This window comes from Vanessa tameamea, chromosome 30, assembly GCF_037043105.1.
Source record: "Vanessa tameamea isolate UH-Manoa-2023 chromosome 30, ilVanTame1 primary haplotype, whole genome shotgun sequence".
Classification (NCBI taxonomy): domain Eukaryota; kingdom Metazoa; phylum Arthropoda; class Insecta; order Lepidoptera; family Nymphalidae; genus Vanessa; species Vanessa tameamea.
This window is the reverse complement of record NC_087338.1, coordinates 3,956,574-3,982,119: the sequence shown is the minus strand read 5'-3', so window position 1 is coordinate 3,982,119 and position 25,546 is coordinate 3,956,574. Positions and strand designations below refer to the sequence as shown.

At 35.0% G+C, this 25,546-nt stretch overlaps 1 protein-coding gene across 2 annotated transcripts in view; it reads right to left on the bottom strand.

Moving 5' to 3' along the window:
- LOC113391692 (putative fatty acyl-CoA reductase CG5065) overlaps window positions 1-25,546 on the bottom strand; it is a 63,238-nt gene that overhangs the window by 11,974 nt on the left and 25,718 nt on the right. Inside the window, exons 1-4 of one of the 2 annotated variants that reach the window (XM_026627748.2) lie at window positions 9,547-9,700; window positions 4,206-4,444; window positions 3,688-3,804; window positions 1,829-1,951 (exon numbers count right to left, since the gene is read on the bottom strand). In XM_026627748.2, coding sequence (XP_026483533.1) covers window positions 1,829-1,951; window positions 3,688-3,804; window positions 4,206-4,319 — 354 coding nt within the window. In that variant the 5' untranslated portion in view covers window positions 4,320-4,444; window positions 9,547-9,700. Of the gene's footprint in view, window positions 1-1,828; window positions 1,952-3,687; window positions 3,805-4,205; window positions 4,445-9,546; window positions 9,701-25,546 lie in introns of those variants that run through there. The other variant, XM_026627750.2, reaches the window with a different exon arrangement.

The window sequence follows — 25,546 nt, the reverse complement described above, 5'->3', positions numbered from 1 at the left end:
AGCGCCATTGTCTATAATCGGCGATGACTACATAACATCAGGTGGTGCATTTGCTAGCGTGACGGCGTGTGTGTCAGCGTAAGTATAAATATGAGAAAGTTCGGGTGGGAGTCCTAGTGAAATCTTTGACTGCAATCATTTAACAGACCATACGTATAGGAACAGCTGAGAAGTGAGTGATTATGTATCTTAATTAAACAGGCGATCTTCTTTAGAAACCTATGCGATTTTTATTTTGACTCGTATGATTCGTACATTCATATTGTATGTGTCTGTTAGCATGTGTCTATTCCATCAACAGGGTCATGGGTACGTGGCTCAATTCCCAAGGCTTTTTTTTTCTATAGACAGTGGATTACATGTTTGGTGCATAGCAACAGTTATATAACGTGCAAAAACATCATACCATCAAAGTAATTAGGTTAATTATCCACGATACAGGGGTTCAATTTCGGTTGAATATAACATATATCAATTTTATTTTACGTTAAGAATTAAGTTGTATGATGACTGACGTGTGTACCGTTAGCAAAACTATTCGTTTTATTTATTTTTTGTATTGCTTTTATTAATGGTGCATATTGACGTGTGCTAAAGGAGATGTGATCGAGATATAGCTATGAGAAAAATCTGGTGTACCGTTTGAAAAACAAGGAGACACTATGAGTTCTGAAGAAGTAGATGACAATATTAATGCTGAAGAGTTTGTTTGTTCGAACGCGTTAATCTACAAAATCGATTTGTAGATTACAAGAAAATTGTAATCTACAAAATCTAAAAAAAAAATGTAAAATTTTTGTTTTAGATTAATTATTATTGAGAATATCAAAAACAATTCAAAGGTAAAGAAACAGAGCGTAAATGTGCCACTGCTCGGCTATGGCCTAAACCTTGAGGAGAAGGTTCGGAGCATAAACCACCACATCGCTCCAATACCGGTTGGTGGAAACTGCATGCATGTTTCCTCACGATGTTTTCCTTTACCGCCTTTACGAGGTAAATAACCATATCCATCAATATATCTAGACTATATCAAATCACGCTAAAGCCCATGGGGACGGAGCAGTATCGCTTCACACCGTTGAAACCGCACGAACCATTAGTACGGAACGACGAAAATTTGTTTAAAAACAAACGAAAATCAACGAATTATAGACAAGATGTTTGAAAAAAAAGTTGTATGAGATAGATAAATAGTTATATCTTGATAAAAAACATTGTGATAGCTTAAAACGTCGCTAAATCAAAGTCCACTTTACGCTTAGTAAATTTGTTTTTTTTTATAGATAATCAAAGATTAAATTGACTGATAATATTGTAGCTTTATTGAGTATTAAAATGTGTTTTAAATTTTATTTATAACTAGTCATCGCTCGCAGATTTGCTTACGTGTTAAGGGTTGGTCGTCATTTTTACAATACATTAACAGCCTGTAAATTTCCCACTGCTGGGCTAAGGCCTCCTCTCCCTTCGAGGAGAAGGTATGGAGCATATTCCACCACGCTGCTCCAATGAGGGTAGGTGGAATACACATGTGGCAGAATTTCGTTGAAATTAGACACATGCAGGTTTCCTCACGATGTTTTCCTTCACCGCCGAGCACGAGATGAATTATATAAACACGAATTAAGCACATGAAAATTCAGTGGTGCCTGCCTGGGTTTGAACCCGAAATCATCGGTTAAGATGCACACGTTCTAACCACTTAATTCGGTTCCGTACCAGTATACCAGTGTACCAGTATAGTTTGGTCGTGAAAGCGTAAGAAACAAACAGACAGACAGAGTTACTTTGGCATTTATAATATTAGTATAGATAAAGATCTTACCTTCTGACATAACATCGCTTGATCCGCTGGACTGATACCTAATTCTGGTTCCGTGATGTCGCCGACTATTGGTACGATCTTGTTAAGTTCTTGAGGCCGTTCTTTCCTTAACGTCTCGAACAACTGCGAAAGGAAAATCTTTCTAATTATCCCTCATTTTAAATTGTACACATAATTATTACCTATTTTAATTTAATGAATTACTTATCTATAAACATTTTACATAAGATACGATTTGTAATACCCAGGCGATAGATCTCTAATGTATTTTAATTATCACAACTTTCGGGGAGATGACTGATTATCCTTAACACAGGCTATTTAATTTAGCCTAGCTAGGATAGCCAGTACTTGACCTGTTTTTCTTTTGATGACCATATTATATTACACATTAAGTCTTTACTCATAGTGCAATCATGTAATAGTTTTATAGATGTTTTCTGTGTATGAAATAAATAAATTATTTCAGTTGTTATATGTAACTGAAACTGAAGATTAGTCGAAGCCTCCAAGTTCGAGTGAGTAAATATATCTGTTCGTTGTTGGATTAATTAAAATTGTAAAATTACATTTCCCACTGCTGGACTAAGGACTGTCCTCTTAAGAAAATATTTTTCACAGTTGCATTCGTGTCGGTGGGTCCACGTGTGATTTCCAACACACGAATTTTTCATTTTTTTTTTTAATTTTGAATTCGCGATCAGATTCACTCGTTAACGCTTGTGTGAAAGGTTATTTTACAATTGGTGAGTTCATGATTGATAGCACACCTTGGGAATGAAACGATCGCCTCCTGGCTATTTCTTTTCATATTCAATTTATCTAAATAATAAAATTGACAAAAAAAAGATCTGCTGAGTTTCTTTCGGCGGTTTTTCTCGGATCAGGGTATTTTAGTAAGTGTAATACTTCTATATTGAAGCATTACATTATTATTGAAAGGAATTTGAGTTTGAGTTTTTTTGCTGTCCGCTGTCATTTCAGTGTTGGATAAGCGAGTAATTAATTCCAGATATGATATGATATGAGTGGATACACTTACACACTCATACTATGAGTGTTGTGTTCACAAAGTCAAGGTTCAGGGTAAACTTGAAATAATTTTCACCTTTCAGATTCGTCAAATTATAACCGCTTGACGACCGACTTTTCGAGGGGAGAATGACCTCACTATTTCAAGGTCAATGACCGTTCTATTGCAGATAGCCCAGGGTAGTTTAAATTGTTCGTGTATAATCATAAGCTTAGAACAATCACCTTAAAAACTCACAAGATTTGATCAAAAAATTATGACACGACAATTTTGTTATCGAGTAATTTAAAACAACTCATTCCACGAAATAATATACTGAGCTAAAGAATTAGAATCGCGTGATTTACGTCATTGTTCAGTTTTTTCTATTATTTTCAACGGATATCGATCTTAGTTGATTACATGGTATTTTATGGTCATACGTAACATACTAGTCACGTCATATGTTTCGGAATATACCTATTCGAACGCGGGTCGAATATGAAATTAAATTTTGAACACGTTCTAAGTTACTGATTGAGTTAAAATTTTGCACTCTATTTTGAGTTCTGGTAAAAATAAATGGTTATATTAATATCATAGAGTACATCGTTGTCAAAATCTGTCTCTTCAACCCATTTGACCACCAATGCAGAATAATGGGATTTATATTGGAATAATCACTATACGTTTATTAAAAACTTATTTTTTATGGCACTGGTAGGAAACTAAGTCGTCACCACCATAGAAAATTAATCATTCACAACCATAGACCACAGTTACATACAAATACGTACAAACTGATACACATACGTAATACACATAAAAAATATAAATAAATACTTACAGGGGATTGTGTGAGTTCTGTAAGACGGGACGCCACATCCTGACCACGCTTCGGCCTCATCAATAAGTAAATCTTCTTGATTTTGGGACAGCTCCTCAGCAATTTTTCGACCAGCACCTGTTATGAGATCTATACATATAATCAAATAGAAGCACCGCACCAATTTCCTATAATTGGTATATCGTTAAGTCCAATAGAGAGAAAGAGAGAGAAATATAAAATTGGAGTAAGACAACAAATCACTCATCATCATCAATTTAAAAGAATCAGTTAAAATCTCGACTATATCACAATGCTGCTACACTGCGGATGATGGATATTTGGCAAAATATTCCCCTAACACACAGAGAAATATACCCAAAAGTAACCCATGACTGGATATGAACTAGTTATTTTCGGCTGAGATCCTAACGACTGGTCGTTCCAGCATATATAGGCCATAATGCCTGCCCGGAATTCAACTGCAACCAGAACCAGGTGCAACGATCAATATAAAATAAAAACCAGATATTCCTCACCTTTCCCATGAAACCCGTTCCACCCGTGACAAAGACTGATTTGTCCGCGTAAAATTCCGCCACCGGCATATACTCCTGACTCGGCCCAAAATGGCCGCCAAGGCAAGACGCCATATTTATTCCCTTGTCAAACGTTTCAAAGTTAAATTTTTGAAGGCATCAGTTTCTTGTTGACGTATGCGCCTGTTTTTATTAATCTTGAATTACTCTGCGAATGTCACTCTTCCCAACATGGCCGACTGCAACAATGGAAACCACAATGAGAATTTCTTTAGTGAGCTTAGTGGCTCGAAAATAGCACGATTGTCATGAGAAAAATATAAAAAATATATATAATACAGTAGTTTTATTGTGTGTGTGTGAAAAAATCTAAATTAAAACACGTTTCGTTTGGAATCCATTTGATTTATACATTTATATACGATAAACATACATACGTAACATTATATGGTATAAATTGGCGAACGAGCAAATGGGCCACCTGATGGTAAGTGGTCACCATCGCCCATAGACAATGGCGCTGTAAGAAATGTCGTCAATGCGCCACCAACCTTGCGAACTAAGATGTTATATCCCTTGTGCCTGTGATTACACTGACTCACTCATCCTTCAAACCGGAACACAACAGTACTGAGTACTGCTGTTTGGCAATATTTGATGAGTGGATGGTACCTACCCAGACGGGCTTGTACAAAGCCTAAATATAGAAATAAAAAGTAAAGCTTAAATATCCTACTGCTAAGAAAAGGCTTCTTTTCTTAGGTATTATTTCTGTAGAAAGCTTCCACAAAATTGTCCTCTTTATAATAATCAAATATTCTTAATAAAATTATAAAGCGGTTTTATATGTTTGTGACTCTGTTACGTGGCATGACAATCATGTTAAATCATACACAGAATAACAGCATTTTTATCGATCGTCGTAATTTTTTCATATAGACAGTGACGGACGAAGATTCAAAAAGGAACAGATACCACCGTCAAAAACTATTTTGAAAGTAACAACATAACGTTATAAGAGAATATATATTTTTACAATTTATGAATGTAACTTAGTGTTTAATAATACTAAATAGTGCACTATTATACCCTGTACAAGATAGCTCGATCTTTTTGACAGATGTAAATTTTTCTGATCGACATAACTTTGCAATGACGAACATATTATTTTCTTAATTTAATGATTTTAAAAATTGTAAAAATATTTTAAAAAATACATATAACACCTAAAGATTCAAGCGTTATCAGAAATTTTTAAGACTTTTTCTATTATATAGTTATTGCTTCAAAGTAAAATTTAAATAGAAACACTGAAAATAACTAACAATGTTACATCGGTCGGACGCGAATAACAGGCAGTAACTGCTACAAATATCGATTACAAAAGATCATTGTTAAGTTATTGCTTACGAACGGCCGTCCTTTTGGTTGGGGTCTCTTTGGCCAGTGGTTGGGATTCCTCTTTAGCTGGCATATCTCTTTTTAGAAAAATAAGTTAAAAAAAAAAGGGAATTCTAATTTGAATTACGCGTTCCATCGATTGTTATATATGTTATATCTTCTGTTTCTCATTACTAGCCGGTCTGTCAAAAAGATCAAGCTAACTTGAACAGGGTATAGTACTAATGCTAGCTTATGTCAGACAGTACTTCCTGTATTTAATTTTAAGCAAGCAGAAACAACTTCAAAACGTCAAGAAACATCGTGTGAACGATTAAATTACCAATGTTTTCATAACAAGTATTAATTATATATAATATATTTTAAACAAATTCAGTTTATCCGTTACTTTTCTGATAAGTTTCCATCGAGTAATTATTATGTGGAACACACTTTCTGAACGCACCCGTAAACGTCAAACATGGCCGCCCGTTGAACTGTCATGTCATTGAATTTCGTTGATTTAATGTCGAAATATCTCGATTATATGAATTTTGCGGATATATGTTGTCGATTGAAAAATCATTATTTTTAACGATCTATAATTGTGGATAAGTTTCGATTGGATCTATTGTAGACCTGCACGAAATTATTAATATAGATATAATATAGATACATTTAATAAGGTAGATTTTGTTATCTACATTTCATTTTGAAAATAAACATTAAAAAATATAGTCGTGATCAATCGATGCCGCGGAATTAGATTAAATTATTTACTGAGGTTTCCGGTTCTCAGAATCCATTTCCACAACTAGTGGTAGCTTTTAGTTTAAATATTTTTTTAAATGATTACGCATATCTTAAAGTTACTTAATAAACAGTTTGAAACGAAATTAGTATTGCTTTATAATGTAACGTAAACGAAGTTTTTTGTAATGCCGAACTGAAAAACATTACTAAGCAAATATACATAAAGTTTACACCAAAAGACACAGCGCGGTTTGGAGAAGATTTTAGAATACAATAATATTATTCATGTAGTTGCGTTTTGCCATTTTAACCCTCGTTAACTTTAGACAATTTTTTGACAAAAGTGAATTTCGTATTTTTGATTAATATTTTTCAAACGACGATTCAACCAACTATTTTGTATATAGCTACTGACTACTGAGCTTGCTGGTCTTTATCGGTAGTATCTATACTCCAAACCGGTGGTATATTTACTTTTAATACAGTTGTCTAAAAAGACCCTTAAAATTTATCGTAAAAGTCTACTCGAATAAAATATATTTTAATTTTGATATTAGCTTTAAGTCAGTCGCGTCACTAAAATATTGGTCCGACTAGGTATTGGACCTCTTCACCACGTGGTCTGTTGCATTATAAACTACATTAGACCAACGCGACGGTTACAAAAATTCTGTTTAACAGAATCGACTATCATCTATGAATGAACGTAAACCGTGATTATTAATGCAAAAAAATATAATCAATAAAAAAATATCAAAGTCCTTTTTGAATTTTGGCATGGTCCCATTTTATCCTAAAAATAGTAGTAGCAATTACCAATTTTAAAGAATTACTGATATTCCTATTTACCCCTACAATTAAAGTTAAGTCTTGTGTTCGGAGAACGACCATAGTCCAAGGATTCAGGATGGACGAACTGGCGACTTTATACATCGCAAGGCGTCCCGTTAACCAACAGACATTGGTTCGTAATATAAATGTAAACATCACATCCATGGGTTGAGGCCTGATCTACATTTGAGCGGAAGATCTAAAGCTTATTCCACCAATGCAGGTTTTCTCACGACGTATTCCTTACCACCGAACACGATATGAATTATACACACAAACTAGCTGAAACTGCGGCAACACAAATTTTCAAACCCCGTTTTGCCTTCTTAGGGGTGGAGTTTCGTAAAATCCGTTCGTAGTGGATGTCTACACCATATAAGGATCCCACACGCCAAATTTCAAGTTTGTAGATATTATAGTTTCTAAGACTTCGTGATTAATCAGTGAGTGGTATTTCGCTTTTATATATATTGACGAATTCCGTGGTCGAGTAGTGTTTACATCGGTTTTCATGGGTACGCCACTCCGAGGTCCCGGGTTCGATTCCCGGCCAAGTCGATGTAGAAAAAGTTCATTAGTTCTATGTTGTCTTGGATCTGGGCGTTTGTGGTACCGTCGTTACTTCTGATTTTCCATAACACAAGTGCTTTAGCTACTAACATTGGGATTAGAGTAATGTTTGTGATGTTCATCAATATTTATTTGTTTATATATATAAAGTACAGGAAAATGAAGTTATGATTGCCTGAGTTTGAACTCGCAATCATCGGTTAAGATTCACATGTTCCAGACACTGGACCATGTCGTCACTAGACTATACGAAATATTAACTACGAGCATCATCAAGGTACCACTTTAGGTTTACCTATCAAGGTACCGCCAACGGTTTTACATTTAAACATAGTTTATCTAGTGTTTATTAAAACGATTTGTCTCTGACATAAGTAATTGGACATTCGAAAGAACAGGACAGCATTCTTCACTAAACACCACCTACAAACAATCCTTAGAAGTAAAGTCGTAAAATGTTATATCCTTTGTGCCAATAATTCCCATAGTTCATTCGCCTTTAAATAGGAAGAAAGAAATAGACGTATCTGTTAAGAGATATAGCACAAATGGCTTCGACACGTAAAGTCGTTAGTTTTTGCGTCTGAACTATCTCTCTCTATCGTCTCAGATTGATCACATCAGATTTTTAGAGGGGGGGGGGCTTAAAGACACCTCTGTGTGTTCAGGCTTTAATTTAAGATATTTTACACTGTATTACCGACGATTTGATTATCGTTGAGAATAGTTACCGTGACCAACATACAGACGAATAAATTGTATATACTTAGGGCTATCCCATTAATATAAAACAGTCATATACTTGGTGGTAGGGCTTTGCACACACCCGCCTTAATAGGTCATCCATTTGTGTTATATTCTCCAGTCCTATCCAAAAAGTAATGTTAAGTATTCTTGTGTTCCAGTTTGAAAGGAATGAATTATTGTAACTAAACAAGGAATATAGCATCATAGTTTCCAAGGTGGCACTTAACATCAGGTGGGCAATTTACCTGTCTAACCACCTATGTTAAATAAAATTTTTAATTTTACAAGATTATATTAAATTTAAAACAAAACTCAGTAGTTACTCTTATCCGACGATTGAATTAAACGGTTAACTAAGTACAATCAAGAGGAGTCAAGTTTATTTCACCAGTAATGTGACTTGGTGTAAATATGTGTCAGAATTTTATCACACGCAAGCAGATATCCTCACGATGTTTTCACAAATTGAGTACAAGAAAATACATTGGTCCATTGATAAATTGAACTCGTATTCTTCGGTTTTTCAACCATTGAGCTGTTTCCTGTCAGCAATATATTGGAAATAGTAAACGTCTTGAAACGTGATCTTTTGTGAAGATATTAAATCGTTGATAATTATTATGTACATAATATTACATTACATAAAATACATAATAAAGTTTTTTTTTTTAAATATTTGCAAAAAATATGCAAAGGTAGACATTCATTATGCCAATAGGCTTTCCCTTTCAGACAACTCCATATTGACCAGAAAAAAATTTATTGGGAAATAATATAAATAATATAAATCCAGAAAATATATAAGAACAATCCCAATCAGCGAATAAATACAAACATAAAAATATCAATGACTTAAACACACACATATTATAACAAGATATGAAAAATATTTGGACGGAAATGTAGAGGGAACTTTGATGAACTCTATCAAGTATTTTCTAAGTGTCTAGCGATCGTTTTAAATGATAAGTATCGCTAGTATAATCACAGGATTCACCCAAACATATGCCACGCGAATGAAGTCATAGCTATCAGCTAGTAATATTTAAGATAGAATTACCTGTCACTTCAAAGTAAATATCAGTCCAAACATTTTCTTCGAGTCAAATTTAACAGTTTCACAAAGATCGTTTATATTTATATTACATATACGACAAACACGTGTATATCGTCGTGTTACTACCGATAAAGTTATAACACTAAACTCAGACTGAATATTTATCTGATAAAATATTTTTTTCATTGATAAAACGTATGACGTTTTGCGTTATATAATCTGTCGATTTAACGTTTACTGGCAGGTAACAGAAGATTTGATTTTAAGGTTTTATTTGAAACGTTGCATCTATATTTATATATATGGATGCAACGTTTATTTTATTAATGGCGAATGAACGATTTGGTGTTTGAGCTCAGAAGGGGTTCATTTGCCTTATGGCCACTAGTCCCACGAGGCAGTTGTATGTCAATGAGACTATATCGAGAAACTGGAATATGAAAAAAACAGCACAAATGGCTTCGGCACGTAAAGCCGTCAGTTTTTGCGTCTGAACTATCTCTCTCTAACGTCTCAGATTGATCACATCAGATTTTTAGAGGGGGGGGGGGGGGGGGGGGGGGGTTAAAGACACCTATGTTTGTGAAGGCTTTAATTTAAGATATTTTACACTGTATTACCGACGATTTGATTATCGTTGAGAATAGTTACCGTAACCAACATCGATCAGCTAGACATACTGATTCTTAGTGACACATATCAAACAGATAACCTAAGAAAAATACTAGTCTTCTATTATAAATATAATAAAATTGGAGTGTCTGTTTGTATTATTAAAATTCAAACCGCTTTTTACTAAATGTTTAATTTTTTACCAAAATAACATCAAATAATTTTCAATGTTTCTGCCTGTCGGTCTGTCTGTTTTTTCCGGCTAATCTATGGAACGGCTGCACCGATTCTGACGGGACTTTCACTGGCAGATAGCTGTTGTAATAAGGAGTAACTTAGCCCATATAATTAGTCTAGTCAGAATGGACTATTTTCATGAGTAGTATTTGAAATCAATCGCATGACGCCTCCCGAAAAAACGGAGCATTTATTTAGGATTTTAGTGGGTATTGCGGTGTACTAGGGCGCAAAAACGTTCTGGGCATTCGTGAGTCTCACATAACCCCCCAATTCACGTGGTGCGAAGGTGTGACGCGTTTATCCAGTTAGGTAAAAAAGAAATGAGGTTTATTTCCCCTTCAAATCTAGACTTGAGATTAATAAATATGACTGAATGATTAAAACTAAACTAAATATATTTTTGTGCGCGTCATACTAATAATAAACATTTTAAATACAATTTCATTAACTTTAATCAAAGAAAGAGGGAAAGCCTTAAAACAAATAATTCTATTTAGAAACGAACCAATATTAAATATACATAAGTACCGATATATCTCAATCCCTCTTCAAAGGGAGAGGACGCCTTAAACAGTGGGACATTTCCAGAGTGTCACTTACTTAAGTCTCAACCAGACATTACGAATAAAAACTAAATAGTTTTTTTTTTATTGCATGACTTCGATTGTGATGTAAAATATACTTTGACGCGCCTTGGGTAGTCCGACGCGTATGCTGTCATTTACGCCGAAGTATTATCTGGGGATCAAATGATGAATGAAACTGGGGAACTGCTTTCCGCTGTTCACAATTAATTTTATTAGATTATTTTTTTCGAATGGATAGTCGCTGTTGGTCATAATGGCCTCTACAGAGTCACTGGACGGGTGGGCGAATCGTAGTAGACTGCCGGATGTCGGGAGCCCACTGAAGGGTTCAGAGTATGCACGTCCTAAGGGTGCCTTATGTGAGGCTGGATTGAAAACAATGAGACTCGTTACAGATTTCAGTTAACCTCAATTGGGATTTGAGACACATACTAAATTATGATAAAATAAAATATTTATATTATTTAGAACGCTGTGCCTTAACTGTGGGTATCACCAGAAATGTTATGTAAAAGTCTTATGCTTCTATATTGAATAATAATAACATAATACTTGTTTACTGATTATCATAAATCTACTAGCAAATCGGAGAGGGATGGTGTCGTCCAGACCGAATTCTGCCATAGCGGCAAATCGTATAATACACAAATGTGGCGCTAATACAGGTGCACTAGATATTTTCTAAATTCGATGTGATGGCAAATCAGGATCAACGGCTTTCCGTGCTTCCCATGGTAAGGGAATGTATGTACATACTTCCAACTTATAGTCTCCGGGTTGTTACTGAGAAATTCTATAGATAAGGCGTATAACTTTTTATCGGCCTGACTTGAGGTTTCGATCCAGGCCCTCAGGACCTGCAACCTTATATCTAACTATTAGACTATCGAGAGTGATAAGTTCCCAAGAATTTATAATAAGCTTTAGGTATTTACTTATCCATTACCAGAAGATGCAGCGTCTTTCGAAGAAGGTTTTAGTATATAACATTCATTACGTTTTTAATTTAGACTATTGACAATTAGCGTGAATTTCCATTTCTCATGCGCGACTAATGACAAATAGCTAGTGGAATGTGGTGCCATCTGTCGAGGAATATTTCTGTAGTGTTTATTGAGGAAGTTCGTCCCACGTTGGTTTGTATCACGTCAACTTGCTCTGAATACTACAAGATATTATATATTTAATTGTAAATGCCTATTTCTGAATTGCTAACAATTCTGCGTCCATTTACGTGCTCATATCATTGATGATGTTCTGAGCGTATTTGCTGTTGAAACACTTGGCTCTTGGTTTAATTGTTCAAGCTTCATTAAAAGTACAGCATCTCGCTACTGGTGACAGGAGGGCGTTCGTTTCTTTCGGAGGATCGGTATTGCGATTCAACGGGGAAATGCTGCTAGCATGCTTGCCACCATTCCGCGCTTTCAAGATTTATACGGTAACTATTTTAAATTCATATTTGTATATATTTAAGAACATAATGTTAATAATTCTTATTTCGTATCTCACTTGTGAAATGTTGTAACTGATATATTGGGATACGCGATTTAAATACTTATATTCCTTTAAATGGTCTAGTTATGATTTATGTTTTAATGAGTAGGCGGACTAGCAATTGGGACAGCTGATAAGACAGACATTGGCGCTGCGACGAATATTAATCATTCCTTGAATCATGTATTTGTCACCAACCTTGGTCAACCGACCAACCTTTATCAATTTGGGGCATTGCTAGTATTATTTAAAAAAAAAAAAAAAGATTGTCATACTGAAGTGTAAATATGTTACGTTACGGAACAAATCTAATTTACACTCAGGATTACAGAAAGCCAGTGTTGCTATGTGCAAGCGTTACGCAATATATTACTAGAAAAGTAGATTACAAATTGTATTGTAAGTTATCTTAAAAGAAAGATAGACAGATGGAGTTACTTTCGTATTTATCGAATTAAGGAGACATAGGCTAATTTTTATACTTAAAACCTACTAAGACCCCCGTAACATACAGATAAAGCCGCAGGCGATAACATGTAACATTACAATATATTAAATGAGATACATTAATAAAACTTAAGCAATAATACTGTAAGTATTTATTAATGTATGTTAGTTATTATTAATTATTATTCGCTCGTGTTTTAGTTGTTGGTTATAAAGTGTTACGTATAAAAAGTAGCCTATGTTCTTCCTTGGGATCCAAACTTGCTTGATAGTAAAATTCATCAAAATCGGTTCAGCTCAGTCGTGTAAGCAGACATCACATGCATTTATAATATAATATCAGTATATATTCTTTAGAACTTGAAATAAGGAACATAAGGTCTTCAGACTTTATTAATCAAAATTATTTATCAAAATAGCAAATATCATTTTTTTACGTTTATCACCCCCACTCTAAAATTGGAGGGCGATTATTTCCACTCAATCCATCGAGTGGGGTATCCTTGAAAGTCTTTTAAAATCAAGTCGATTTTTCTTTGATCATTTTCAATTTGATTCTTAACTTTAAGAAATTGAAGTTCAGAGTGGCTTGTTTTTTCTTCATACTTGGGAGTAATTATTTCTCTAAGCCTATGTTCAAAGAATCGAAAAAAGATTTTAATTAAATTATGATTAATAGGCAATTATACGGCATAACTTTTTCTTTGACCCGAGAATGGAGCCTTATACCAAGGGATCACATCAAGGGTCAGTTTAACGAGCCACTTTTTTCTTTTTTTTTTCTCTGGAAAACCTCATTACGCGTTTCCCCTAGAGAAGTGGGGGGGGAGGGGTATATGTAACTCGCCGCTCCCTAAGACGACACTAGTACATCCTAGTACATCTGGAATACCCTCTTAGAAATCAGCGGTACCGTCTCAGTATTTTCAGCAGGCGCCACAGGATCGCTTTCGCATGCCACCGTGACGCCCTGACGATCAAACTTAGCAAGCCACTAAACCATCGATATATGTTCATATATATATATATTATTTGACTGCCTCTAGTCTAGTGTATATAGTTCGGTAGAAAGAGATATAGAGAGTGCACCTGTGTGAGTTGTGCACACACTTGAGCACTATAATATGTCCTGCGTAGTGGCTGGTCTCCAAGTCAAGTCAAGTCAAGTCAAGTTTCTTGGTGGCAGGGCTTTGTGCAAGCCCGTCTGGGTAGGTTCATTCATCAGATATTTTACCGCCAAACAGCAGTACTCAGTATTGTTGTATTCCGGTTTGAAGGGTGAGTAAGCCAGTGTAACTACAGGCACAACGGACGTAACATCTTAGTTGCGAAGGTTGGTGGTGCATTGGTGATGTAAGGAATGGTTAATATTTCTTACATCACCAATGCGCCACTGTCTATGGTCGGTAGTGACCACTTACCATCAGGTGACCTATTTGCTCGTCTGCCTACCGATATCATAAAAAAGAGTCAAGTCAAAAATCTTACTTTTACTTTATATTTTATTGTATACCACACAGAGAAAATAAATAATTACAACATAGATCCAGTCTTAATAAAATAGGCGTACAATTTTGGGGACCTTATCGCGACATAGGGATCTCTCCCAGGCAACCGACGGTGTGGGTTGGGTTAGCCCGTAGAACATGAGGTGGGTGGTGCTGTAATAATGAATAAAATAACATGAATCTACTATTACTAAAACTAATAAATAAATTTAAATATAGATTCTTTAATTCTTGTATTTAATAGAAATATGGGGCAATACTGGAAAAACAAAACTGCAAGAACTTCAAAGAAAACAAAATAAAATAATTATAATACTTTTTCGATATCCACCCTTGACATCAACAACTACACTTTACAAGGAAACAAACATTATGAACTTACGACAACTTTATGAGTATAATTCTTGTATTCTTATTAGAACAATTATTAATGAATCGATACATTCAGATTTGACGTTTATAAAACAAAGCGGTAAACGTAGCACCCGTAGACCAAGCTTATTAGTTCTCCCAAAAATTAGAACCAAATTTGCAAAAAAACATATTCCTTTCGATGGATCACAACTTTATAACAAATTACCTTCTTATATTAAAAAATGTAAACTCAGTTAACGAGTTTAAGTCTCAACTCTCAAAATATATTTTAGAGAATACCCACTTTTGTAGCGATTAATATATATACAGCGATTTAATTATATTCTATTCTAAGTACCAATAAGGCGAATATTTTATTGTTAAATTTATTATATTGTTCTCATGTAAGTGAATCTGTCTTTTTGAGAATAAACTCTTAAACCTTAAAATAAAAACCTGTATTCAATACAGAGTTACACTTGCTTGATAGTCAAAACTCTACCACCGATTCGGAAATTAATGCCTCGGACCCGAGAAGAACCGGCGAAAGAAACACAGCGGGATTTTTTTTTAATGTAATTTTTTACTCTCTTGCCGCCTGGCCGAAACAAGTCAGGTCGACATTATCATTATCATCATACTGACGATGGCCGTTGTCAAGGAACAGCCTATTTTCATGTTTACCCCTCCAGTTAATCCTACGTTAGGAATTAATACATTTTTGAAAAAGCCGGCAACGAAACTCACTTTCATATTGCTGGAAGTTTCGTAAGCCACTGAGCGATTGGGTCCGAGGCTGTGTAATCCATTATTTGACCTCAATGGAATTATATATTAACCTAATTAGAACATTTAATTATGTACTATTAAATATTAAACCACTCTTTGAATTATTAATATATGTTGAAAATTATAGCAAACATACAAATTTATGATTTGTAAATTAAAAAAGTAAGGTAATGGAACTGATTCTCTGCAGCTGGGCAAGGCAAAGGGCAAGGTATTCGTTTCTATAATAAAATCTCGTAGACATTTTTAACTTTGCCGTAATATAAAATATATATAAATTAAAAAAAAACCATGAATAAATAAGTCATATTATTCAACACAAGATCATATAGATTATAAAGAAGCGTGGAGCCAATACTTGTTTCGGGTACAATCTGTTTATATTGTATTTGACTAACATAATTAAAAGAGTAACTGAGTTTCTTGACGGTTCTTCTCGGTAGAATCTACATTCCGAACTGTTGGTAGCTTTACTTTTAATATAGTTGTATAAAATGGCGATTAAAAAGTACTCTTTTCTTCGTCGCACAACCAAAAAAGTCTGTATCAGCACACATGTTCCTCTCCTCTTATGAACTGGGTTCCTTCAAACGAGGCGTGATGATCTTGCGGCCCAGCATGGCAAGGGCTATTGCAGTTCTTACCGTACTAGCCGTCTTCGCTTTTGGACCCCATTGCCACTAACTATCAGGTGGAGAAGAGTCATATGCAGTATAACCGTTTATATATACGAGTATTTATAAAAAATGTGTCAGAATTTCCACCATGATATCCTCAAGATGTTTTATATTCGATTTTAGATATTTGTAAAACAAATCTGTGCGTGTTCGGTTTTGATATGTTTTAAATTCCATGTCTGACATAAATGGGACATTACGTGTTATATTAAAACGCAGACGTTATCAGTGCTACGTGTGATATTTGAAAGATATCGATGTAGATTTAAAGTATCTAGTCACGCTTATCTAAAAGTATTTTTTAAGTTATTCGATAAGAGATTGCGTTTTGTCAATTACGGTACTAATCCGATTATATATATATTTTATAGACGTTTATTCTTGATCACTCACATACTTGATGTTTAGAGTAGAGAAATAAAAGATATTAAGAAGTGGTTAAAAGGAGAAAATAAAGACTTGTTTAAATAAAGAAAAACGTGTGCGTCGAGGGACGTCCGATAGAAGTGACTACTTAAAAAAAACGTCTTGAATAAGACATGACTAAACTTCTATGACTTGCCTAGAGCCCTTTGCATGACTAATCCGGCCCTAGCAACAGTGATACCAACTCTCATAGACATAAAAAAAAGAATTGATAAAGCGTTGGGTGTGTGTGTTGTTTTCTTTCGTTTTTTAGGGTTCCGCACCTCGATACGGAAAAAGGACCAATCATAAGAACACTGTCTGTCTGTCTATCCTTTTCTCATGAACGCGCTGATAAAGTTGAAATGAATACCAAATACTGAAATTTGCGGTCACTTAGAGCTACCTCTAAATCTACTTTTATTGTTACATCTGCATCTGTTTGTCTAATTTTCTAGTTGTACGGAACCCTCAGTGCGCGAGTCCGACTCGCATTTGACCGGTTTATTATAATATAGAGGCGCACGGGCAAATAGGCCACCTGGTCCCATAGAAAAGTTTATTCAGGACACGAAATAAATATATATATATATTTAAAAAAAAAACAGATATATATATTCAGACAATAAAACATTACTCAATCTACAAAACACCAAAAGAGGAAAGAAAAAAAAGAATAAAACAAAAAATAAAGATATTTGATAAGCAATGAATCGTGTCCTAAACAATTACACCAATCAGCTTCCAAGTTTGGTTCCAAAAAACAACCAACTTTCAATACTACCTATGTAACTATGAAATATCGAATCCTTACATCTTCAACGGACGACCAAGCTTGTGAACGGAATTAATTTGTTATGAATGAAATTAGATTGAATCACTCACCCTTCAAACTGTAACACAACAATTCTAAGTTTTGCTTATTAGCGGTAGAGTATCTGATGAGTGGATGGTACCATGATGGCTTACACAAAGCCCTACCACCGAGGAAATAGATATGTGTTTAATAACAAAATCTCCTCAGTTGTGGTGTCCGTGTGGTGTATCTTATCTTTTAAATTTCAATGTAGCTAATGACTACCACGAGCCGATCGCCCAGAGGTTAGAACGCATCTTAACCGATGATTGCGGGTTCAAAACCATGTGCTTAATTTGTGTTTATAATTCATCTCGTGCTCGGCGGTGAAGGAAAACATCGTGAGGAAAAAATAACTGTACACGTGGGATGTAGAAAATGGATAGTATTTTTTTACATGCAGCCTTTTCTGTGCCAACGCCCGGCCGTGACCTCGGCTTATTGATCGAGAGTCCAGACGCGTAGAGAGAGTTGTACAGATTAACTCGTGTACAGAGAATTCCATACAATTTAATGCACTTTAAAAAAATATAATTTACTTATGATTTAATAGTGGTTGCTGTAATGATTGATTATAGTTGTGGTGTTAAATAACACATTCGGCGATAGTCGTTTTAAATTTCGTCGCTGGTTTTAAATTATCATATAAAAAAGGACTTTTGCAATGTGTGGCAAATGAGCAGGAAACTCACTTGAAGAAAAGTATCTAACACCGCCTATGGAGAACTGTAATACCGACGCTAATAAAAACGGGCTTTACGTTGCCTACCTTTAGGAAAAATGTAGAATCTGTTTAGAAGATTCCCCAGTATCGGTTCGGAAACTTGATGACAGATAACGATACGACAATGTTCAAATTGGATACAAAAAGAGCGAGACGACAAATATTTTGTTATTAATTAAAAGCACAAGTGTAACTTAAACTTTAACTTACATATATACAATATAAATAACTCCTGAATTTGGTGGTATAACTCTGTAGTTTGTATGCAACCGCATCGTGTCGTGTTATTACGCACACAAGTACTGTGTTACGTAGCGTTGTTTTCACACACGTGCACACAGCGACAACACGAGATAGACATTGATGTGTACAGACAACAGTTGTCACTTTCAAAACTTCATACTTCTTTTTGATTATAGCTCGTAGAGACATAATATATAGCCTGCCTATAACCTCTATAGCCTGTCTGGGTAGCTACCACCCACTCATCAGATATTCTACCCAAATAGTAATGTATAGAACAGTATTCTGATTTGAATGGTGAGTGAGCCATTCGATTCACAGGAACGAGGAACTTAGTTCCCAAGGTCGGTGGCGCAATGGCGACTTAAGTGATGGTTAATATTTCTTATAGCATCAGTGTCTATGGGTAGTCGTTTCCACTTACCACAAGGGTTTGAGGACAAGGTTTTGTAATGCCACCACACACATGCGGCAGACAGGTCTCCTCACAATGTTTTACTTCACCACCGAGCACGAGATAAACACGAATAAAGCACATTAAAAAATCATTCGCTAGCCTGGGTTTGAACCCGCAATCTTCTAGAAAAATAAACGCATTCTTAACATTCTACCACATTAAACCATACACGTACTGGTTACTTTGCTTACTTTATTTTGGAACTAAGTTCTTTTACGCGACTTAGAGGCTGTACTGGCAGATATAGTCACGTAAGGTAAAAGCGTTATCCCCTCCAGGCGAAGTTTCCCTCCTACGATTCTCTATGTCCTTTTTCTCTTAAATGCGGTTTTTTTTAAACTTAGTTTTTGCCATTGTTTCAATTCAAACGAGATTTTTAATATATATTTTTTTCATATCTATTTATTCTCTAATGGTGTTAATTTATTTCATTATGTATATAATTTTATACATAATATTTAGTACACCTGTAGTTTTTTAACTAAGAAAATTAACAGTTTGCGTACAGCGCTATATCTAGTCTGTAGTTTGAGATGACGGTGTAATGTCGGTCGGTGCTCAATTGTCGGTATCCGGTAAGTGTCGGTTAATATGAGAAACCCTACGGAATAAATAATGTGGTTCTAAGATTGTGATAATACACAATTTATTATTCGTATTGATTGTTATGCTTATAATCATAGAAACAGTTTATATATACGCGTTATGACGTCATATAAACAACGTAAAAGCATTGCTCTTATGACGTCATAAGGGAGCGTCATGCCGCTGTCACGGCATTTACTTGGTGGTAGGATTTTGTGCATGACTATCTGATTAGGTATCTACTCATATATTCTACCGCCAAGTAGCAATACTTGTAGCAATACGTGAGTCAGCCAGTGTAATTACACGCACAACATAATACCCAAGGTAATCCCAAGGTCGGTGGCGCATTATTGTTAATGGGCGTTGGTGACCACTTACCATCTGATGGCCCGTTTGCCTGTCTGCATACCAATATTTTATTTTATGCTATAGTTGGCAAACGAGCACGAGGCCCTCCTGATGGGAAGTGACTACCACCGCCCATGGACAACTGCAACACCGGGCGGCTTGCAGGTGCGTTGTCGGCCTTTAAGTAATGAGGAAGAAAAAAAAGTTTTCAAAAACCTATCCCGAAACTCTATATGTATTCAAAAAAATATATTTTATTTGATTTTATTAAGATATTACCAATGTTAAGTTTAACAAGCACAAATTTATGTGACGACATGCTTAAATTAATTTAAGTATATATTTTTTACTAGCGACCCGCCCCGGTTTCGCACGGGTGCAATGCTGCCACTAAATATACTACAGAATATCTTGCAACGTTCACAGTTTTTCAGTCGTTAGACAACACAAACCGCATAGCGGTTTCTCTGCGTTTTAAATCTGTAATATCTTCAAAAATATTAATTTAAATTTCATGTTGTACAGGGCCATATTTATCTATATTAAATGCAAAATGTATTTAAGGTACTTAACTAGATAAGGATTAATGCTGTATTGCTTAAAATCGCTTCGAAAATAAGCCATTATTTCTCGTAAAATGTAAAGGATAAAAAATAGTTATTGTGGGTTATCTCTAAGAGATAGACATATGCCATTGCGGAGTTTTTTGAAGACCTTTTTAAGGTTTACAATACTGTAGTACATTACATCACTTCAGAAGCCTCTAAAATTATCAGTGTTTTTCTACTATATTGTGCATGTATTATGCATATAAACATTCCTCTTGAATCAATCTATCTATTAAAAAAAATAGCATTATAATCCGATGTGTAATTTAAAGATCTAAGCATACATAGGGACAGGCAGCGGTAAACGACTTCACGTCGTGTATTAATTCAGACAGCCCAGAAGAGCACAGCAGCCAAGTGGTCTCGTGCTGTCGTACGCGCAAACGAGAAGTGTGTGGACATCAAGTTCAACCCGGAGGAAATGGACCGAGGATGAGTTATATTAACATGATTCCGCCTCTCCGTGCAAAAGACTTCCATCGCTGTGGTTTTTGTAACGCACATAATCCGATTCCCTCCTAGAGGTACCTCTCTAAGGGCGACAGCGTGATAAAAAAATTGACTACCGTCTCATAAGATTCTTATGAAGAAACAGGAGTTGAGGGGTTATGTAAGGGTTATTTAAATTATATAAAATTAAAAAATAGAATCGATTTTTATCTTATAGTTTGCGTATCGAAGCCAATATCAGCTGATAGACCAATATACAGAACTATTTGTCGCCTGCGGCTGCGCTCGCGTTTTAGGGGTTGGTTGTCATGTGTTAGGCAAAAATAGTAGCCTATGTCCTTCATTGGAGTTCAAGTTTGCTTCATACCAAATTGCGTCAAATTCGGTTCATTGGTTTGGCTGTGAAAGAGCGACAGACAGACAGACAGACAGAGTTACTCTCACATTTATAATATTAAGTATAGTATAGAAGTGTAGATTAATTATAAAAATATATATAATACAAAGTATTGTTGTTGTTGCCGGTACCCACCCAGACGTGAACCCATAATAAATCTACCGACAGCAAAAAAAAATCAAGTTCAATAAAAATATGAAGGAAATAGCAGGCTATACAGATTTCAACAATATATGTTTTATATATGTATCAAATATGTAAAACATACTACGTATTCTAAGATCGCTGAGCGTGAGTGGTTTGAATGAAAGAAGACTTGAAATAGCTCTGTGCATACTTAATTGGGTTACCATTCATTCACCTGCAAAGACTTGAACGGATTTTTGTATAGAATTTCAAATGTACTATTAATATATACGCTATGTCCTTGGATATTAACAAAAGGGTTACCACTCAAAATAATGTAACTGTACTAATAAATCCAGATTACCTTACTTCATTGGTTCATTACTTTAGTAAGCTCTTCACGAGATCAACACAGTACGTGTGATCGTACCAAAGATTGTACATTAAATAAAAAAAAACACGTGACATAAGATATGTACTTGGTAGAACTTTTTTTTTTTTTTTTATTTTATTCGGGAAACAAACAGTACAAATTAACATAATTAAAAAAAAAAAACATAAAATATAAATCATTGATCAATAAAGTTTCCAAAATTAAATAATACATAGAATAATGCGAGCAAGTTAATTACAATTAAAAAAAAAAAAATCTAATACATTAAATAAAAAGTAATATCATATAAACAGAAAAACTTTGTGCCCCCTTGTGGTGCAACTCACTGATGAGTGAGTACTTGATATATTTACCGCCAAGCAGCAATCCTTACTGATGTGATCCGGTTTTAAGGTGATTGATTCAGTTTATGGTCCATTGACGATGTTAAGCATGACTAATCTTTCTCCGTGGTCGAGTAGTGTGTACACCGGTTTTAATGGGTACGCCACTCCGAAGTCCCGGGTTCGATTCCCGGCCGAGGCGATGTAGAAAAAGTTCATCAGTTTTCTATGTTGTCTTGGGTCTGGGTGTTTATGGTACGGTTGTTAGGGCTGTTTTTTCATAGCACAAGTGCTTTAGCTACTTGCATTGGGATCAGAGTAATGTATGTGATGTTGTCAAACACTTCGATGATGACCACTCACCATCAGGTGGACCATTAGTCTATCTTCCTAATTTAAATAAAAAAGACATGTACCATACACATTTGACACAGAAACGTTGATTTATAATTTTGATCACAGAAAAAAATATTTCACTTAGCTTAAAGAAAACAAAGATTTAGAACTTGTTCCTCCAGGTTGTCCACTAGATTTTGGTGGGGGGGAAGGTAGAACAACATTATCATGGCGTGTAGAAGTGATCATGGGGTTTTGATTTAAGCGAAAGTTTTTGTGAGTCTGACGATGAGCCAGAAGTTCTTCATAACCTTCCACCTACAAATTGTAACGGGATGTCAAATATATCAGCGTCAAATAAAATGTTCGTTCGTCTGTTTTTTTTTCGAAAACAGGTTTCTCGCGAAATTTGCTTTCGCTGAACACTCAATGAGTAATATTGTAAATATGTATATATATTAACATACATTAACAGCCTGTAAATTTCCCACTGCTGGGCTAAAGGCCTCCTCTTCCTTTGAGGAGAAGGTTTTGGAGCATATTCCACCACGCTGCTCCAATGCGGGTTGCACATGTGGCAGAATTTCGTTGAAATTAGACACATGCAGATTTCCTCACGGTGTTTCCTTCACCGCCGAGCACGAGATGAATTATAAACACAAATTAAGCACGTGCAAATTCAGTGCTTGTCTGGGTTTGAACCCGCAATCATCGGTTGAGAAGCACGCGTTCTAACCACTGGGCCATTGGATCTGAGTACATATATATATTATATAGTAATAACATTTCGATAGCGTGAATCACACGTCGATTGTGTTTGAAAGTTGCGACGGTACAAAGTGAAAGTTAAACGTGGAGAAATTTTAAAGAAAAACATGAATAAGCCATCGAACCATATCATACAAGTTGTCCCCCGCGGTTTTACTCGCGTTTTAGGGGTTGGTCGTCAGATGTTTCATATAAAAAAGTAGCCCATGTCCTTCATTTTGGTCTAAGCTTGCTTCATTTCATTTTCATCAAATTCAGTTCAGTAGTTTGGCCGTGACATCGTAACGGACAGACAGAATTACTTACATTTATAATGTTTTTATCTGGTGTTTATCGTGTAGAAATTCGAACATAGTCATTATTGAAACTTTAACACATTTATGAACTTGACGTTTGAATTTTTTTTTTTTATTTATTCGTATACAATAATAGTACATATAGAACCTTTAGTTGAAGAACAAACATGAAAAAAAAATCTAAATTTTGCCCGCTGGGAATGTTAAAATCCTTGCCTTTTCTCGGCTATAATATGGATGTATTATACATATAAACCTTCCTCTTGAATCACTCTGTTCATTGATGAAGACCGCATTAAAATCCGTTGCGTAGTTTAAAAGATCTAAGGGTACTTCTATATTGGATACAGATTTTAACCTTGACAAAAAAGGGCCTTGCCAACTGAGATGATATATGTATTAGTGCTCTAGCCATTCTTACAGAAATATTATGGGATGACTATTTGCTTAAAAATACCAAGCACAGGCGCCGCGGTACTCACGCCCAGGTTACGTATACTCTAACCATAAAAGGAAAAAAACCAAATAAACAATATTTGACAGCAAATTGACGCGATATCATTGGTCGAGAGCTTGATTAATCTATGATATTCACTATGGATTTGCGAAAAAAGTGGCGTTTTGAACGTCGACGAAACTGTTATCGGAATTTTGGAAGTTAAATTAAAGTGGAAATAAGTAGTTAAGCGTAATAGTGTTGTATTATAAATAAAGATATATTAATCATAAACTCTTAATACTGCACAATATAGCTGAGTTATTAGCAAATTATTAGCAAAATTACTGAACGTTGTGTTAAACTTGAATAGTTACACAATGTTTTGTCTCATTTTTTTAAAGTTAAACAGATGATAGAAAGAGCCAAATATATTAAATAATTGGTAGATTTAATCAGAGAGACTAAGAACACCAAGAGACCTGCGGATCCAGGATTGTCGTTGGGACGGGCTTTAGGGTAGGTTTTATTAAACTAAATATCAAAATTACTAATTTTATTGTGCTTTAGGTAGTCTTATACTTGGTAAAAGTATCAAAACAATACTAGTTAAGATTTCTGACGGAAGGACTCACATAGTTTTGGAGTTTATTTAGGAACTAGATACTAACTGTATAATGTCACAGTATTACGCAACACAAATAATATTAATCTTTGATACTCTAGTGGCTAACTTTTAAGCTTGCAGATTTCGAGATCCTGAGTCGCATTCATGGCTTGAACCAATAAATAATTGTTGCCTATTATCGTAGAGATTTTGCAGTAACAGCCTGAAGTCTGAAGGTCAGTGCACACAATTCTTCGAAAAACACTTAAAACTATGACACACACCAAATCCCTTAATGGCAATTTAAGGGACCCATCGATTTATGTGTGCAAATACTTAGTCTTTTGCAGTTGGTTTGTCTTCCTTCGAGAACGCCGTGACTGAAATAGATCGAAAAGACGTCACCGTTCATCATTATTATGATACTTCTTATCGTTTATTCAGAACCGAAAAACATAGAGGCATGTTTGTATACAAACGCTATCTGAACATATAAACATTGACACTCAAATCAAATCAAATCAAAATATTCTTTATTCAAGTAGACTGATAATAGTATCTTTTGAATCGTCATGTTACACTGTTGAATTAAATTTAAAGCTGCCACCGGTTCGGAAAGTAGATTCTACCGAGAAGAAACGTCAAAAAACTCTGTAGTTATTTTTTTTCACCATTTTAATTACAGTGTATGTCAGTATATACATATAATCTTGTATTGAGTTATATGCCTGATTTATCAAAAAAAATTTGTCATGAGCTTAATTTTTTTTTTAATTATATAACTATTAGAAATATCAACAATACATTGGTCTCTATCCTTAACGATCCAGCGATATCAAAGATCAAAGATAAATTAGCCATGATCAGGATATATTGTAGAGCACGTGTGTCTCATAATTCGATGAGTCAGAAAATTCAACAGGAAAGAGT